The following is an 18175-nucleotide window of genomic DNA, read 5'->3' as shown; positions in this document are numbered from 1 at the left end:
TAAGACACATTATTTTTTTGTTGACCAGTTTTTTAATATATATGTGATATCACGCACCAATAAGGTCGTGACATATGTCATAACTCAAGAAAAAAAATACTACTTAGTTAAAAATGCCACGCGCTGCTAACATGGCAAAACAACGAATTAAAAAGTGACTATGGCTATTCTCATTTACTTTTTATTGTTATTTTTTCCCTCATCTTTTCTCTTTTTAATCCACCTACTTTATCTTTCTCGATCGCAAACCAAATTAAAATCTTTTATTTCTACCATGTTAAACCTCCATAACCATCATTAAATTCTACGCCATTCTTCCATAACTAAACATAAATTACCATAGATCAGTCAAAAACACGGCCATCGAAAAATAGAGAAGATAACTAGCTGAATTTTTTTCGCTCGAACTAAAGAGAACATCGGAAATTTTTAATTGGAGATCTGCCAAACCTTCACTATCATTGATCATTTTTCCAGTTTTTAATTGAGTTTTTGTAATTACCCTAGCTTGAGATCTTGTGTATATATACTGTAGAGACAGAAGATTTCTTTAGATTTGCAGAGCAAATATTGAGAATTGGTGAAGGACTTCGGCCAGAAAATAATTAAGGCCAGAGTTGCGGAGCCACAAACAAAAATCTGACCTCTACTAGACTCCCATTTTAGTGTGTCACGACTAGGGATTCAATTTGGGGATTGGGGTGAAGGATTCTAGGGTGGGAGATGGTGTGATAGTGGTTTAGTGTTGAGACAAAAACAGAGTTTTGAAGATGAAAGAGCTGGAGTGTAAAGTTCTGTAGTGGTGTTTGTATGGTGGCGTTAATGAAGACCAGAGAATGTTAATGGCTGATTTCTTTCCTATTTCTTCTTTTTAGGCGAAGAGAATGAGAGGTGGGTAAAATGGTGTAAACAATAATGGGAAATAAGAAAATAAAAAAGGCTGGACATGTGGCGTAGTTCTGACACAATTTTTAAATTCAATAGCCTCTTTTAAGTGTAAAACACGCGCGTGCCAGCTGTAAAAAGTGATGTGTCTTAGACACACTTTAGAAAGGTTGAGTATGTAAGATAATTTTCGTCCGTAAAAAATGTATAAGAGGAATTTGGTCCATAGTTTAGGGGGTAGCTTATGTATTTTGCCATTACAATACAAAGGGTCCCAAAACCATCTTTACGGATACCTCTTCTTATTATCAAGATATATATATATATACGCTAAAACCTGATAGATTTTTGTATTTTGGGTAAGGAACAACTTGATATCCCTTAAATGCAGTTTCATTAATTTTTTAAAAAATATATCTTATTAGCCTTAGGAGTCGTTTGGTGTGGCGTATAAGAATAATGCTGAATAAAGTGTATTAGTAATGCATGAGCTAGTAATACAAATATTAGTTATGCAGAGATTATTTCTTATCTAGTTGTTTACAAAATATCCTCCATATTATTTAGCTTTAAAGGATTTTAAGGATAATTTTGTTTAACCATGCTAATGCATGCATTAATAGCCTTGATATTGCTAATACCATGGTTTGCTATGTATTAGTTATACATATGATAATACCAAATAAGTTGTATAACTAATATTTGTATCAGTAATACATAAATTAAAAAATTGTACCAAACAAAAGCTAATGCATGCATTATTTTTTGTAATGCATCCTATCAAACGATCCCTAAAGGTCGTTTGGTATGAGGTATAAGCAGATATAGTGTTGGTATAAAAATTTGATACCACCTTAATACTTTGTTTGGTTAGCAAACTTGATATAAGTTATCCCGGGATTAAAATTAGTACCGGGATAATTTATACCTTGTAGGGGTGGAATAAAGTGCCGAGATAACTATACATTCTTCTTAGAAATTATGCAATTGTCTTTTTAATACAACATGCCAAACAGTGGTTAAAAAAAACAATACCAGCATAACTAATCTCAACATAACTTATCCAAGCATAAGCCATATTCAAACAAAACGGCCCCCTTTAGTATCTAGCATAACTTTCCTTTGAGATGAGATTGGGCTGATTTGGCCCATCTAACCAGCAATTGCAAAAATCTAGTAATATGATGTACTTAGGGGTGACAATTTGAGCTCAAACCCATTTAACCCGTCCAACCCGTCCAGAAATTAATGGGTTGAGTTACAAATATTTTAGCTCATGGGGTCAATTTGGGCTGAGCCCAAGTTAACCTATTAGCCCATTCTGACCCATTAAACAGTCCAAATACAACCCATGAAACTCACCCAAAACAAAAGGTATCTCAACCCAACTTATATAGAAATTTATTTAGTTGCTCCAATTTTACTTTTTTTTTTTGTATTTTAAAAAAAAATTACGTTTTTTTTTATTTTTAATTTTCTATTTTTTTCGTTTTTCTGCATCACCCACCCGACCCCCCCTCCCCCAACCCCAAAATTTTTTCAACTTACACATTATAAGGTAAAAGACTTTTTTATGCAAGATGAGCATGATTCTAAAACATCGGTCAAGTTAGGCGGGTTAGATTATGACCCATTGTTTAACCTTTCTTGACCCAACCCATCTTAGCCCAAATACATTTTGACTGAATTGGGCAATAACCCATTTATTGATCTAACCTATCTTAACCCGCCCAAATTTAACCCAACCCGCCCATTTACCACCCCTACATTTACATTATTCCCTTGGTAGTCAAGACTATTTCATTTCAAAAGTTGAAATACTCAACAATTCTTGACCCGAATTGATTGAAGTAACACAAAACCCATACTTGTTCCTCCATCTCTTCTCCGGCGAACTCAACTCGTAAGTTGTAAGTTCCCCTCTTTCTCTCTCTAGAATTTCCCGAATTAGCATGATAGAGAACTTGATGTTCAATTTGCATTTCTATTTTCTTTGTACTGATCATTTATGATAGGGATTTGGGAGGGTCTAGGGTTTATGGCTGGTAGTAAAATCAGTTGCTGTTTGCTATTTTTTTTATGAGAATCTTTAAATTCTAAATACTTGGGTTTGATCTTATCTATATTCGCGAGACAAAAGAGTATTTTTTTTCTCAGTATAAAATATTTAATGGCTGTCGGGTATAAAAAAAATCTCATCTTTTTCTACTCACACTGCACATCAAGTGTCTTTGGAGATGAAATTATGGTGCTCTCTCTGTTAAAAGCTAATGGTTTATCTGGCAAGGGAACAAAAGTGCACCAGTTTGACAAACAATGAGGACTTTTAGTGCTCCAAGTCAAAGAAGAGGGAAGATTTTAAGTTTAAGCCCAAAGATAGGGGGGGCTATTTTAGGACTTTAATTTGATACTTTTTGCATACATGTGAATGTCCTGTTTGAGTTTCTGTCATTTAACTAGAGATTTCATCTTTGAAGTGGAAAGGTGTATAGAGAAAGCAAAACATGGCAGAGCAAATCCTCAGCTTAGGAGTCCTCATAGATATTGTGGATGAGGAATGGATGCGAGACACTTTGCCTGAAGATGGTATTATCCTCTTTCACTTGTTATTATATTAACAATCAATCAACTGCATCAGTCTTATCAAATGCTCACCCTTAGTGTGCTTAAGCTCTGAAAGTTGGAGCAAGATAGGTGGTGAGTGCTTTGTCTCAATTAGGCAACACTTCAGTTTGACAGCAAGATGCCAAGTCGTGCATCACACATGGAATTCTGTGTTGAAGAGAGCAGTCTAAATGATAAACATTTCACTTAATTATATATTTTTTTTCAATTCCGTTGTCCGTATAATATTTTATTGTATTTCTAGTTATTATTCTTGAATTGCATTTCTAGTTTTTATTTTCTTCTTAATTTGCACTTTCCTTTATCAAATCCTGCAGAGTTATTGAGCTCCCTTTTTTTTTTTTTGGCTTTTCGCCTTTTAATATGAATCATCTATTTCACTCTAGTAAATAATTATCATTTGTGGCAAATTAGGGATTCTCAAAAGCTAGAGGTTTCTCAATCACACACGTATTGCATCTCAGACATATACTTATTGTTGTATATTTTTATAATTTTTTTGTCTCATACTTTAATTTTGCATTTGTATATTTTACCCCAACTACTTTAGAATTGAAGCATAGTAGAATTTGCATTTGTTGATTTTAATTGGTCTATTACTGCAGATCTCCCGTTACCACCCGTACTACTTCCAAAGACCGATGACAATGAAGACTCAAGTAAGTATTCTTGTATCCATACACTTGGAAAAATATTGAATGTGGGAGTGAGTTATAACTTAATCATTTGTTTGGGTACGAAATGTGAGATCAAAAGATGACACCTTAAAGTGTAAGTTGTTTATCGCCAAAGAAACTGTTAGAACAGAATATCTGTAAACTAGCTATTATATGGCTTCTGTCATAGAGGTTCCAGTGCCCTAGATAGGGAATACTTTTAACATAGAAGTTCCTTGGTTAAATCTATAAGCACATCATATGTGGTTATGTCGGTTGTAAACAGAAAGCTGAAATTTAAAATCATCTTTGAGATTTCTTTAGTAGGCTTTGCAGGCCTGAATGTCAAACATTTCTTAAGTTTAATCTAGCCTCTGTTCGATCCACAGTTGGTGTGTGCTGAAAAGGTTTCTGTTTTCTGTGATGTTGAACCCCTTATACCGTACATCAGTTCAAATAGTATCATGTGGATTTGCTTATAAGCATTTGATGAGATGTAATGAGAGGAACTTGAAGGCTATAGTTAGGTTATTTCTGAAATGGGCTTCGGCACTAATGGGATCAGAAATATCTAGGGATAATTTCACATAAATACAACTCACACACCTGACTTGCAACATAACAGCCTAGATACCACTTTGCAAATCTATAGCCCAAAAAATAATAGGCTAATTCCCGAAAGAAAGCTTATTTTGCTCCCTCTGTATACAACCAGTTGTTTTCATTCTGTTGATTTCCTTTGATTATTAAGCATTTGATAAAAAAATGCAAATCAGCCACAACACAACTCAAAAATCCTGAATAATACATATTATCTGAAGGTAAGAAATTCAAACACTTTTATGTGCAATTGCTGAAGCAATCCAACATGATAAAATAAAAATAAAAACTTGGTAAATGAATTGTAGAATCCCTTCAACGCTCATACAACACATTACACGAAAAAGAAGATGAGAAAGAAGTGTAAGACTCAGAAACATCAAGCAAACTATCCTACAAAGGCTGGTTTCGGACCATTCACCCGTGGCTCTAGACTGCGGTGTGTGGGAACAAGCTAAATCATACTTCAAGTTTGAAAATTGGTGGCTGAATGTGGAAGGTTTTGAGGACATAATTAGAGAGTGGTGGGGATCTTTTGAATTCTCAGGAAGACCTGATTACATTTTAGCTTGCAAGTTAAAAGCTCTCAAGGGCAAGCTAAAAGGATGGAGCAGAAGTTACGAAGGCAATCTGGGACTGCAGAAATCAAAATTGCTAAGTCAATTAGCAGATTTTGAGACAACGCAACAACTAAGAGCGTTGACAGAGGAGGAATCAGTCAGGAAAGCAGCTACTCTAATGGAGATTGAGGTGCAACTCAAGAATGAAGAAATTGCATGGAGACAAAAATCAAGAGCTTTGTGGCTCAAAGAAGGGGATAGGAATACAAAAATTTTCCATCGGACTGCAAATGCACGCAAGAGAAACAACAACATTGACCAAATAATGATTCGACATGAAGTAATCGAGGATCCAGAAAGAATAGAGAACGAGATTATTGAATTCTACAAGGAGCTATACACAGAACCTGAACAGTGGAGACCAACAGTCAATTTCGAAAATACTACAAGCATTTCTGAATCGGAAAGGGAGTCTTTACAAAGTAACTTTGAGGAACAAGAAGTGCTGAGCAGCCTGAAGATGTGTGCAAGTGACAAGGCTCCAGGTCCAGATGGATACACAATGGGTTTTTTCAGAAAGTGTTGGGACATTTTGAAGGAAGATATCATGGCGGCTTTTAACAACTTCCATTCACAGGAGATGTTTGAGAAAAGCTTCAATGCAACATATATAACATTGATTCCAAAGAAGACAGGTGCGAAAGAATTGAGAGATTTCAGACCGATCAGTCTGATAGGGAGCTTCTACAAACTGCTCTCAAAAGTCTTAACTGAAAGACTTAAGAGGGTGGTTGGGAAACTTGTTGATGCTCAACAAATGGCGTTCATCAAAGGAAGACAAATAATTGATGCAGTGATGATTGCCAATGAAGCTGTGGATTCAAGAATAAAAAAGAAAGAACCTGGAATCTTATGCAAATTGGATATCGAGAAGGCCTATGATCATGTGAACTGGAGCTTCCTACTAAGAATGTTAGAACAAATGGGTTTTGGGCAAAAATGGATTAGATGGATGAAATTTTGCATATCTACTGTGAAATTCTCCATTCTTATAAATGGAAGTCCTAAAGGTTATTTTCACTCACACAGAGGTCTCAGACAAGGTGATCCTCTATCTCCCTTTTTATTCATCATAGCCATGGAAGGATTGAACAACATGATCAAAACGGCTAAAGTCAGTGGTTGGGTTAAAGGTTTTGAGGTAAACAGGAGTGGGGCTAACAATCTAGAGATCACACATCTCCAATATGCTGATGATACTCTAGTCTTCTGTGATGCTGAAAAAGACCAACTTAGATTCTTAAGGATCATTTTGGTTTTATTTGAAGGAGTATCAGGATTACACATTAACTGGAGAAAGAGCAACATTTTTCCCATTAATGAAGTTAACAACATGGGGCAACTGACTCAGATATTGGGAGGAGAAGTTGGGTCCCTACCAACTGTTTACCTTGGGATGCCTCTTGGTGCAAGATCCAAATCAAAAGAAATCTGGAATTCAGTCATAGAAAAGTGTGAGAAGAAGTTGTCAAGATGGAAATCGCAGTATCTATCATTGGGGGGTAGGCTAGTTCTAATCAACTCAGTATTAGACTCTCTACCTACTTACATGATGTCTTTGTTCCCAATTCCATCAGGCATTTTACAGAGATTGGACAAACTACGAAGAACATTCTTCTGGCAAGGCAATAAGGAGAAAAAGGTCTTCCATTTGGTCAATTGGAAGACAACAACAATGGATAAAAAACAAGGTGGATTAGGGATAAGGAATTTGAAGAATCAAAGCAAGGCTCTTAGAATTAAATGGTTATGGAAGTACTCTAAAGAACCCCAATCTTTATGGGTCAAAGTGATCAAAGCCAAGTATGGTGAAGAAAACAACTGGGTGTCAAAAAAAGTCAGTACATCATATGGAGTAAGTGTGTGGAAATCAATCAGAGAACTTTGGCCAATAATGAAGAATCACTCCTCCATAAGAGTGAACAACGGAAGGAACACATCATTTTGGAATGATAACTGGCTAGGAATGGGAAGCTTAAAGGAAAGATACCCAGATATGTTCGGTTTAGCACAAAACCAGCATAAGACAGTCGCTGATATGAGGAGTTGTCAAGGATGGGAAATAGCTCTAAGAAGACAGCTGAATGACTGGGAGATAACAAGATTAACTGACCTCTACAAAGAGCTGGAAGCATTTACAGGACTACAGGAAGGTTTGGATTCAATATGGTGGAAGAGGTACAACAAAGGGATTTACCGAGTGAAGGATGCATATAAGAGTTTGAATCATGATAATCAACAGGTAGACACATGGCCTTGGAAACATATATGGAAAACAAAGATTCCATACAAGGTAGCATGCTTTACTTGGCTACTAGCAAAGGAGGCGGTTTTAACCCAGGATAATCTCATAAAAAGGGGAATTTCTATGTGTTCAAGATGTTTTTTGTGTGGGGAAAATGCAGAAACTGTCAACCATCTGTTTCTACACTGCAAGATTACAGACCAACTATGGAAAATCTTTATTAGTCTTAGGGGTATCTCATGGTCAATGCCATTCAGGATTAAAGATGTCATCTATAGCTGGGAAGAAGCTGGAGCTGAAGCAACTAGTAGAGATAGATGGAGGACTGTTCCGGCATGTATTTGGTGGACAGTCTGGAGAGAAAGGAATACTAGATGTTTTGAAGATAGAAGCAACTCAATGCAGAAGATCAAACTCAATTGTATTCTTCTATTTTGTTTTTGGTGCAAACAGATGTACACAGAAGATACATTGACAATCATAGACATTCTAGGATCCTGCTAGGTCTCAAATTAGAATATCTATAAATTCTCTCTATGTAAATTTGGTTTTCAGTGCAACCTATGTACTGATTGTTATAATATATACAATAGTTACCAATTCAAAAAAAAAAAAAAAAGTGTCAAACTTCTGTAAAGGCCTCTTACACACTAACAATGTATATACATCCTTATAAACTGAAAAATATATAATTATACAATATTATACACAAATATACACATTTATACACAATTATACAATACTGTATAACTTTGTATAAACATGTATAATAGTGTATAAGAGGTGTTTGTATATCCATATACACAATTATACACTAGTATACAATGTTGATACAAACTGCTACATAGTTATGATTTTTATACAAACCCAATTTCAGATTCGAGACTTCAAGGTCATAATAATAATGACCAGAACTTCAAACTTCAAAATTTTCCAACATTAGTGGTTATTTTTTCGTGCAAATCAAGTTTGAGAGCTATTTATTTTCAGATCTGTGTGTATTTTCATGTTTCTTTCAAAAATCTTCAATATTCTTTTGCTTGCCACCATGGACGACGGAGTAGGAGCCCGAGCCTTCTTAAGCCATTAATGGCAGAACTGCGTGGGGGATAGAGGAGGGAGAATAAAGCTGTTGTGCTCCTCACAAATTGAAGTTGCTTCAGCTATTGACTAAGATAATCTGCGGAAAAGGGGAGGCAAATATGTAGCAGATGTTGTGTGTTTGTAAGAGAAGCATAATACATTGCTAATGGCTAATTTAAGAGAGGAGGAGGGATCTATGTGGGTTAGAAAGAAAGAAGTGAGAGGCGGTGAGAGAGAGAAGGGAATGAAGAAAGAAGAAAATAATAAAAACCCTAAAACTATGTCTTTAATAGTGGGCTAAAGGCTGAAAAGTTTCTTTCAAGTTATGTAAAACATGGGCTAAATAGGGTAAGAGCTTCAAATGTGGGCCATTTTCGGTTGGGCTATTAGGCCAAGTGACATGGGCTGTAATTCTTTCAAATATTATCTATACATGATCCAGTTTAAATATTTCCTGGTTCACTCACATTTTGTTGAGTTATGATATCAGGAATATTACATATTAATGAGTTAACAGATCAGAATTACTATGTTTTCAATGTTCCTCATCTGAGGAATCTTGCCTCGTTTATTTTGTTGGTTATTTTCATGTTGGCTACTTCCTGTCAGTTATCATTTTTGGATGATTGAGTTGTATCCGTTTGCAGATCAAGAGGCTCAACAAGTTGATGGGGATACATGGCATGACCTTGCATTGGGAAATCCATGACATTAATAATCAAGCTTGTGAATTGGATTTCCAAAGATTGTCAATTTGTCTTCAGTTGTAAGTAAATTGCAAGTATTGCTAGTCATGTACTTGATTAGCATTGAATGTTGTATCAAACTAATTTCAACTGTTCGTACTCTCGATATGTTTGTCAATGGTCATCTTTGGATTGGTCCACTTAGTGGCCCTGGCAATCTATGCTCTCTAGTAGGGTAATAGATCCAGGAATGCTAGCATGTTAGTGGATGTTAAGGCCATTCCTCCTGATAGTTATACCAAATTGACCGTCTTGTTGTAATAGTAATTTTACTTTATATTTGGCAGTTTATATACGTAGAAATGAAACTCAGATGGTAAGGATACAAAAGATGCAATCTTTTGCATTTACGACAGATCAATGGGATCTGAATGTGAGCCTTTGTCTCATATGTTGAGATTCGCCTTGGAGTCAAATTTCAATTAGAGACCAAGGAATAGTCCTTGAAATCTATAGATATATAGATACTAACATAGATATTAGCATCGCTGCAGCAAATTATACCAACTAATATTGAGAGAACTGCAATGAGTAGTTTGCCTTGAAATCTAGTCTGCCTGAGCTCTTGGCTCGCAACTTTACTACTTCTAAAATAATAAGTTAAAATGTTAAATGTCTTTTTTTTTTCCTTTTCTTCTAGAGTGTCGAAAAATTTTCAACTCAACAAATTATTTTAACATCATGGTATTTCAACTTTACTACCAAAACCATGCAAATTTTTTAAAAATATCTTTTAAAACTGAATAATGTAGAAACTACTAAAGATTCTTTCAAGCTGAAAATCTAGATAAAAAAAGACGTAGTAGTAACAGTTAGGAACTTCAAATTAGAGAAACGAAAATAAAGTTTAAAAAAAAAAATGCAACTAGATGACTGAAAGGAAAGACTTAAGAAGTAAAGCATAGGAAAGAAATGGGATTCTATCGACTTTCCATGATTTATACTATAAATTTCCATAATAACCACACAAATTCTTTCTTCAAGAGACTTGAACCTAAGATTTAATTGAGGTCTATACCCTAAAATTGTTCATTTATATCCCCCTTTAAATGTTGATGACAAATGTTCATAGTCGTTACCCCACTACCCAAATGTCTCACATTAACCATAGAGTTCAAGTATATGTACCAACAGTGTAAAAAATATTTTAACTTATTTTCACAGTATCAAATACTTGCACAAGCAGTCATTGAAGGCATATCTCATCATCTGCTGAACTTTGCCAACAAAACAAGCCTATGTTACCTTGATCTTTGGTGTAATCAGTTAGCCTTTCACAAACAATAGTTTCAATATACTAAAGACAAAAACAGGCTCATCCATTCTCAGGGAACCATTGTTTTCTCTGTAACAAAGTTAGACTATCATTACTTGGTGAAAGAATAAAATCAATTAGTTAGACATCACAGCTTTATGCAAAACTTTTTCTTCTTTATTTTTTCCCCTTTTCATTTTGTAATTACAAATATGGAAGGATATAAAAGGAGGCCTCTGTGCTAAATTTATTTACACTAAGCTCCTTAGATATCCCAGGCCGGAGACCCTTGTTACTAAAAGATGAAATATATTCCCTCCAACAGCATTTGGCATGAAAGTTGTCCCTATTTTCAATCCAAACGCATGATTTTACCACTGGGAAGCGGCCCCATTTCTAGCTTGCCATTGTCAAATACAGAGCCTTCACCCTCAATATCTTCAGCCCTTTCAAGTTCATCCAGTGTCCTCTTCGTATACACCGTAAAAACTACTGTTGTGATGATTGCTATGATGAAGGAAATTACATTATATACAATCTCAACTGGAGTCAGGTGGATGTTTCCGTATTGGACATCAGCAAATGTCTTTATTAGCCGACCACTACAGAAAAATTGCAGGAAGAAAAAATTAATTGTACAAGGAATGACCATTTTATTGATAGAATAGAAAGGGGTAGGGATAGGCAGGGTTTTTACCTGTAGATGTATATAAAGGCTTCAGGAATCATTCCTGCTATTGATCCACATAAATAAGGCCAGAAACTCATGCTTGTAACTACTACTGCATAATTGAAGATTGTGTATGGGAATGGAGAAACCCTAAATAATGCAACCACACGAAATTGATGAAACCAACTTCCTTCTCCTGCCAATCTAACCAAGGTCGCCTGCCGAGGCCATCTCTTCAACCATTGCTGCAGATGAGATCAAATATGCCATATGTAGGATAAGGAGGAAATGTCAATTGGCAAATGTTAAAATTGATGAATCAGTAGAGACTAGATAAAACGTAAGCAATCTTACATGAATTCTATCTCGGAAAAGCAAACCAATCAAGTATGGCAGGATCATCCCAATTGTTGTTCCAACCATGATTATGACAAATCCGAGACCATATCCAAAGATCATTCCTGCGAGCCACATCGATGGTCCAGAAGGAAGTAGGACCACTGGAAAGAAAGCTAAAGAAGCTACAAGTACGAGGGCAAGAACTGGACGGCCAAATGCAGTGGATTCCCATTGTAGGAATGGAATGAGAACCTATGTAAAAAGAAACATTAAGAATTCGATACCAATATTAAATGACAGTGGTGGTCAAGTATTCGATGGTGTCAAGATGATAAAGCTAAGTACTGCATTGTTGGAACACAAAATAAGAAGGAAAATTGACTTTACTATGAAACTCTACTTCTAAAAAAAAGAGAATAACCATTTGTTGCAACTTGCAAGAGCAGACGCCTTTGAAAGCTACATCAAGATTCTTAAACATGGAAACTTGCACAGAATCATTTTCATTTCCACCGTCCTTCTCATAACAACATGAAACATATAGAATTATTTTTTCTCGACTGCAAAAGTTCTTAAAAGTTCTCGATTGTCCCTATTTTTAGACCTTGGTCGAAGTTTTTAAAGAAAGCTCTAGTTTTGCGCCCTTAGAAAACAGGTACACGTGACTGATGCTCTTCTCAGTAGTGACATGTCATAGGTTACATTAGAATGCAATGAATTTGTTAAAATGAAATCTCATACATGCTAATTTGCTTACACAGAGCACAAAGGCATAAGCGAAGTGAGATGAAATACCTTCTCAAAAAGAAAGGGCAGTCCCCATTTTATGAAGATTACAAGAACAATTACAGTGATAGAACACCATATCATTGCCTTGAAACACCACACAGCAGACCGTTTTCTGGCTGGTAATTGAGACTCTAAATTATCTGCCTCAGCTATTCTTGGTTCACTTCTTATAACAAGCCTCACATACTCACTTTCTCTTATGCGACTCTCACTGTTCGCATTGGCTTTGGTTAAATCATCAGTTGAGTGTGGCTTCATAATTTGAGACCACGAACCTGTCAAACACAAAGGCACATGTGCAATTTGAACACAACTTAAACACATTAACATCAATAAAATTCTCATCAAGGAAGAATAGGAGAACTCCATGCAATTTCAACATAAATTCCAAGAGCCATCACGATACTGCATAATAAGGAAATGAAAATGGAAACGAGAAAAAGGAGTCATAAAGGTCCGTCAGTATATAACTTCATTGTCGCCTCAAGTTAATTCAAATTAGTCCAACATTTGATTTCTTATTTATCAATAACACTAAACAATTCTTTCCTGGTAAAGAGAGAATTCCCAAGCCGCGGTTTGCGTTTTTCAATAATCTGAAAAAGGAATTAATATTAATCAGCTTATCCAATGATAAAAACTTTGAACAAACGAGCACAAAGTGCTAGTGTGCTCCACATCGGTTGAAAGAATGGACTATTGTCTCCTTATATAGCCATGGGCAAACCTCACCTATAAGCAAGATTATGGAGTTAAGTTAGGCCCAAGATCCATGCCCACAATGCTTTGGCTCAGTGGTATGAGTGCAACTTTAATGTGTGGGTTAGGCGCATGTCAAGAGTTCAAACTCTATTGTGAATAAAAGCCTAGTATTTAAGTGGAGAAGGATAGAGGGTGGTCCCATTATCCGTCGAGTTTCAGACCGTGTGCCAAATGACCCTCAATGATTTCTTGGTTATCAAAAAGAATTTTAAAAAAAAAGGTCCAGCCCAAAATCAATTTTTTAACATGGTATCAGAGCCACATTCACCCCTCTTGTTGTGTTTCCCCATGCTGAGCCCCACATTATGTTGTCCACGGTCCATTGAACAATCTTGGGCGTGGGGTTGTTCAAGTGTCTCATATTGGTTGAGAAAAGGGGTTATTGTCTCCTTAGGGGGTCGTGGATAATACTCACCTCATTAGCTAGCTTTCAAGTTAGTGTCCATTTCTTAATGGGATTGAATGAGTAAAATAACTCCAAGCCATTAAAGTTTCTATCATGGGCCAGTTAATATGGAAAGGCCAAGCCATTTGACACATACTCACACCAGGCACAATAGGAAAAAAGAACAACAAGAGTTTCCCACTGAAATTACACGAGTGTTAGAGGAGCATCAAGATGCTTTTAAGGGACCAAAGACCTGACAGATGCCAGATCGTGTTATACCGTTGAAACCTTGGGGGCTAAACCTCTGAGCATAAGACCCTATAGTTGTAGCAATTTTCAGAAAAATGAAATTGAAGAACTGGTTGCTAAAATGCTTAAGAATGGTTTCTTTCAACCTAGACATTCACCATTTATATCAGGACCTTTTGGTGAAAAGGAAGGATGGGTCATGGAGGCTTTGTGTTGACTATAGATAGCTTAAGAAGGTGTTTGTGAAAGACAAATTTCTCGTCCCTCTTATGAATGATTTTTCTTGATGAGTTGGCAAGATCAAGGCTATACTCTAAGATAGATTTGAGGGATGGATATCATCAATCTAAGAAATCAATGGAAGCAGGAATCTGACTTTTGTAAAACAGGTTTTACGACCCATCAACGTTCAAGCCTCAAGGTAGTGTTCTTTGGTTGAATAATGTTCCAACCACATTTCAGAGCCTAATGAATCATAGTTTTTCAAAAATCAGCTTAGACAATCATGTTGTTCTTTTTCCAATGGCATATTAGTCTACATTTTCTCTTTAAAGGGTTAGATTAGCCACTTCAGTCAGACTCTGAAGATAGGAAGGCAGGAACAACTATTTACAAAGAGGTCATGTGTACTCGTTTTCTCAACTGAAGATATGATAGATGGGCATATTATAACAGGAGGAGGTGTACCCACTGACCTATCCAATATAGAGATCATAGTCTCTCGGTCCAAACCTAATAATCTCAAAGCATTGAAGAGCTTCTAGGTTTCTAGGTCTCAGTGGTTACTATAAAGGGTTTATAAAATCTTATGGGGAGATCAGTAAGTTTCTGACCAACCTCTTGAAGAAGAATGCATGTACTTAAGAACCACAAAAAAGCATCGTGTGAACACAAAGAAGCCATTAGCAAAGCACCAGTATTAACATTATCATACTTCTCCAGGACTTTGATATTAGAAACTCACGCAAGATAGAAGGGTATGGAAGATGTCTTTACACTAAAAGGGACCCATTATATATCTTCAAAAAGAAAATCAATCAGAATAGAAATCATGGAATATTTGCTGGAACAGAAGGCGACTAATCTTTCAGCAGAAGGGGTGCGCTACATTGAGGCATAGGCTATGAGGTACAATATAAGAAAGGCTTTGAGAATAGGGTTTTTAGATGCCTTATATATGAGATCTAAAGACTAGGAGGAATCTGATAGTATGTCCCTCATTATACTTGCATCTTATAATTCAAATGGAGAAGCCCAGCAGCTTGTAGCAGAACTGACTATACAACCTGATTGCGATCCGGGTTAAGCTCTTAGCAGTGAAATGTGAAGATACCAGAAGAGGATTTACACCAGAGTAGAAAAGAGAAGAAAGATTGACGAGGTTCTTCGCCAAACTCCGGTTGGGGCTCGTTCTCTTCTTTTTCCCCACAAGGTACCGACTGAGGGTCATTCTAGCCAGATTAGTACACCAAAACGGATCTAGCTGCTATTCCATTGGCCTAAGATGAAGGAGAAGCATAGAGGTTCTTGTCAAAATATTACTTGTCAGAGAACCAAGTCAGAAGCCATACCTACCCTGTTTTACCATGAACATCAACTATACCAGCTCATGCATGGAATAAAATCTCAATGGATTTCATAAAGGTCTTCTCTCTTCCTAAAACAAAGATGTTAAACTGGTGAATATGGATTGACAGAACAAAGTTGTTTTTATTGCCTTGAAAATCCTTCCTACAGGAGGTATATAAGCTGCATGGTTTACCACAGTCCATCTCCATATATGAGGATCCTGGTTTTACTAGTGTATCTTGACAGAATCTATTCAAGGCAATGGAAACTGCTCTTAACATTGTACAGCCTACCATTTGTAAACAAATGAATGAAAGTATTAATAGGTGTTTAAAAGGCTACCATAAGGCAATGAAACCTCAAAGGTCAAAACAATGGCGTAACTAATAAAATAAAAACTAAAAAAGAGACAAAGCAACAGTGTAAGTGGATTGAATTGCAGAATGATGGTATTATAACTACCACTCTGTTCTCAAGAGTACAACATCACACTTTGCACACATAGGGCTGTCCATTGGACAGGGCAGCCACGTTCTCTTTTACAAGCAGACCAAGATATGGTATAAGAGAAGATATGGTACAACAGAGACAACAAATGATGCGGACAATCAAGGATAATCTGAATTAAGCCCAAGTAGAATGAAATATTTTACGTAGAAAGGAGGTTACAAGGGGTTTCAGAAATGGTACAGGTGTATCTAAAGTTGCAATCTTATAGCCAATCTTGAACTTGAATCAACTTTTTCTTTTCGATTTTTTTGCAATGCAATGCATGAGACATGCACTTGGCCTAAAAGCTTCGTGGCAACTTGCATTCAAAGACTCGACCATTCGCATGGTTCTGCAATTCACACCAAGTATCACATTTCGCTATGTTCTTCATCAATGCGTGAGCCAAGATATCCATTGCTAAGAATTTTTGAATCAACCTTCAAAAGAACATTAAGATGTATGCATAACATTATGATCCCTATGAAGCCTTTCGTGGCATACAAGCTGGCAGTACCTACTAATTCACCGATACATCCAGTGTTCCATATTTTCCAATTAAAGAAGAGAGTAGGTTGTCACGTACAGCCAGTGACTAAGTGCCTTTGACAGTTGAGGACGGCCAGTTCCTTCAACCACTGGTCATCCTAGAGCGAACCCCATAAACTCCTTGAGAAACCCTTACACAGTCCATATAGGAAAACTATTTAACTCAGTACCCTTCTACGTGTAACCATATTCCGGAGTGCACCCGTGAATGTTGATGCGGACATATAGTAAGAACGGGCTTACCAAAAGTTGGATCTAGTACCATGTTGAAAATTCAGACATCCAATCCAAAACCTAAAGACAGTGGGTGGAGTAGGCAAGATTTTACAAAACCTTTTGCAACCCTTTACACAATCCACATGGTACAACTATAAGGAACTATCTTCGATGTCGTTGTAGGCTGGGAAGTTTAACCAAATTCTGGTACATTCCCAAATGATCTTATCTCTCTATCACCTTTCCTTCCCTTCTCTCTCTTCCTCACGTCCATCTTCTCAATTCTAGGACCAAGTTGGAGCAGGTAAAGATATTTCCTTTTTGGGTAATTTTAATCTTGATTGTTGATTGGGTTTATGAATTTCAATAATCTTGTAATCGGTTCTCTTTAAAGTTTAAATGAATAAATTTTCCCTTTGATTTCCCATTTACCTGCATAAGTTACACTTTCTTAATGCAAATAATGCCACCATGGGCACTGCATGTATTAGAAGAAAATATTGATCAACTAAACTAGGCGAAATTCAAGGTGTAAGCCACTGTAAGACACAATTAATCCTACTTCTACAAATCTTATGTTATGATCATTAGGATTCTAGCATAAAAATCTATACATCAATATTTCTAGAAAGAATTGATTTCTAGATATATAGCAAGTACTACAACTAGAGGCAGAGCTAGAAGGCGCGCTGGAAAAGTAAACTGTATATACAAGGTCAAGATTATTTTTTAAGTACATACAATATATGCTGAATCCCCTTAACACAACCCAAGAGCTCTTATTCGGAAAGCTGTTGGGTATTTTTTTAAAATTAATTAATTGATAATTTTCTATGTAACACTGCACATAAAGGGTGAATAAAATAGGAAGCAAGAAAACAAGAAATAATCATGGAATAAATAAAGTATGAAGCTTTACAAATTGTAAAGAGAAGATCAAATAGAAAAACATACAGAAACAGAGAAGGGTAGAGAGAGAGAGAGAGAGTACAGTGGTTCTTAAAGAGAATTTCCGGCAGCCGGAGACGATGGAGGTTCCGGCGAGCACCACAGTAAATGGTAATATTGTTCTCTCTCCGGTGGGTGACTCACAGTTGGTACTACAACTCTGTATACTGCTGCTTTCTGATGTGTTCTCTCTTGCTTTGGTTTTTGTTTGTTACTCTTTTCCCTTTTTCCCTGCATGCGGTTTTTCTTTTTCTTTTTTCCTATTTCGTGAATATATTGGTAGCTCGTTGCCGTTCCAACCTGACTCTATTTTTTTATTTTCATGCGCCAACCTGACTTGACTTTTATTTTAATTGTTTTCTGTTTCTAAACTTAATAACGCTGCATCCATTTCGAAATAAAGGTTTTCCGCCATCTCATTGCAAATGATGGTCTTATTTCTCCTTTTTCGAATTTAAATTTAAAAATATGGAGAACTAGAGTATTACAAGA

At 36.3% G+C, this 18175-nt stretch overlaps 2 protein-coding genes and 1 non-coding gene across 4 annotated transcripts; 1 reads left to right on the top strand and 2 right to left on the bottom strand.

Annotated features, from left to right (window-relative positions):
• Positions 1-2682: 2682 nt before the first annotated feature.
• Positions 2683-9772, top strand: LOC104216867 (anaphase-promoting complex subunit 13). 2 transcript variants are annotated; one of them, XM_070162578.1, is made up of 4 exons: positions 2683-2788; positions 3363-3471; positions 4116-4169; positions 9362-9772. In XM_070162578.1, exons 2-4 carry the CDS (start codon positions 3390-3392, stop codon positions 9421-9423), a joined length of 198 nt encoding a protein of 65 aa, XP_070018679.1. In that variant the 5' UTR covers positions 2683-2788; positions 3363-3389; the 3' UTR covers positions 9424-9772. The 2 variants fall into 2 exon arrangements, with proteins under 2 accessions (XP_070018679.1, XP_009765305.1); XM_009767003.2 differs by having other exon boundaries at positions 2683-2795.
• Positions 9773-10783: 1011 nt separating this feature from the next.
• Positions 10784-17969, bottom strand: LOC104216868 (uncharacterized). Its single transcript, XM_009767005.2, has 5 exons — positions 17727-17969; positions 12520-12788; positions 11740-11976; positions 11413-11630; positions 10784-11317 (listed from the first exon to the last, which is right to left on the bottom strand). The coding sequence occupies exons 2-5, from the start codon at positions 12769-12771 to the stop codon at positions 11068-11070; spliced, it is 957 nt and encodes a 318-aa protein (XP_009765307.1). The 5' UTR covers positions 12772-12788; positions 17727-17969; the 3' UTR covers positions 10784-11067.
• On the bottom strand, positions 16245-16399 carry LOC138882437 (5.8S ribosomal RNA). Its single transcript, XR_011404041.1, has one exon. It is a non-coding gene; the product is annotated as a 5.8S ribosomal RNA (ribosomal RNA).
• Positions 17970-18175: the final 206 nt, after the last annotated feature.

This window comes from Nicotiana sylvestris, chromosome 11 (assembly GCF_000393655.2).
Source record: "Nicotiana sylvestris chromosome 11, ASM39365v2, whole genome shotgun sequence".
Classification (NCBI taxonomy): Eukaryota; Viridiplantae; Streptophyta; class Magnoliopsida; order Solanales; family Solanaceae; genus Nicotiana; species Nicotiana sylvestris.
This window is presented reverse-complemented; position numbering and strand designations above follow the sequence as displayed.

Excerpts from the sequence above, each read along its gene's own strand:
- LOC104216868 (XM_009767005.2), bottom strand. The coding sequence starts at position 12,771 with ATGAAGCCACACTCAACTGATGATTTAACCAAAGCCAATGCGAACAGT. Across the intron at positions 11,977-12,519 it reads TGCCCTTTCTTTTTGAGAAG|GTTCTCATTCCATTCCTACA; the intron begins GTATTTCATCTC and ends CTTTTTACATAG. Across the intron at positions 11,631-11,739 it reads TTTTCCGAGATAGAATTCAT|CAATGGTTGAAGAGATGGCC; the intron begins GTAAGATTGCTT and ends TCTCATCTGCAG.
- LOC104216867 (XM_070162578.1), top strand. The coding sequence starts at position 3,390 with ATGGCAGAGCAAATCCTCAGCTTAGGAGTCCTCATAGATATTGTGGAT. Across the intron at positions 3,472-4,115 it reads AGACACTTTGCCTGAAGATG|ATCTCCCGTTACCACCCGTA; the intron begins GTATTATCCTCT and ends CTATTACTGCAG. Across the intron at positions 4,170-9,361 it reads CGATGACAATGAAGACTCAA|ATCAAGAGGCTCAACAAGTT; the intron begins GTAAGTATTCTT and ends ATCCGTTTGCAG.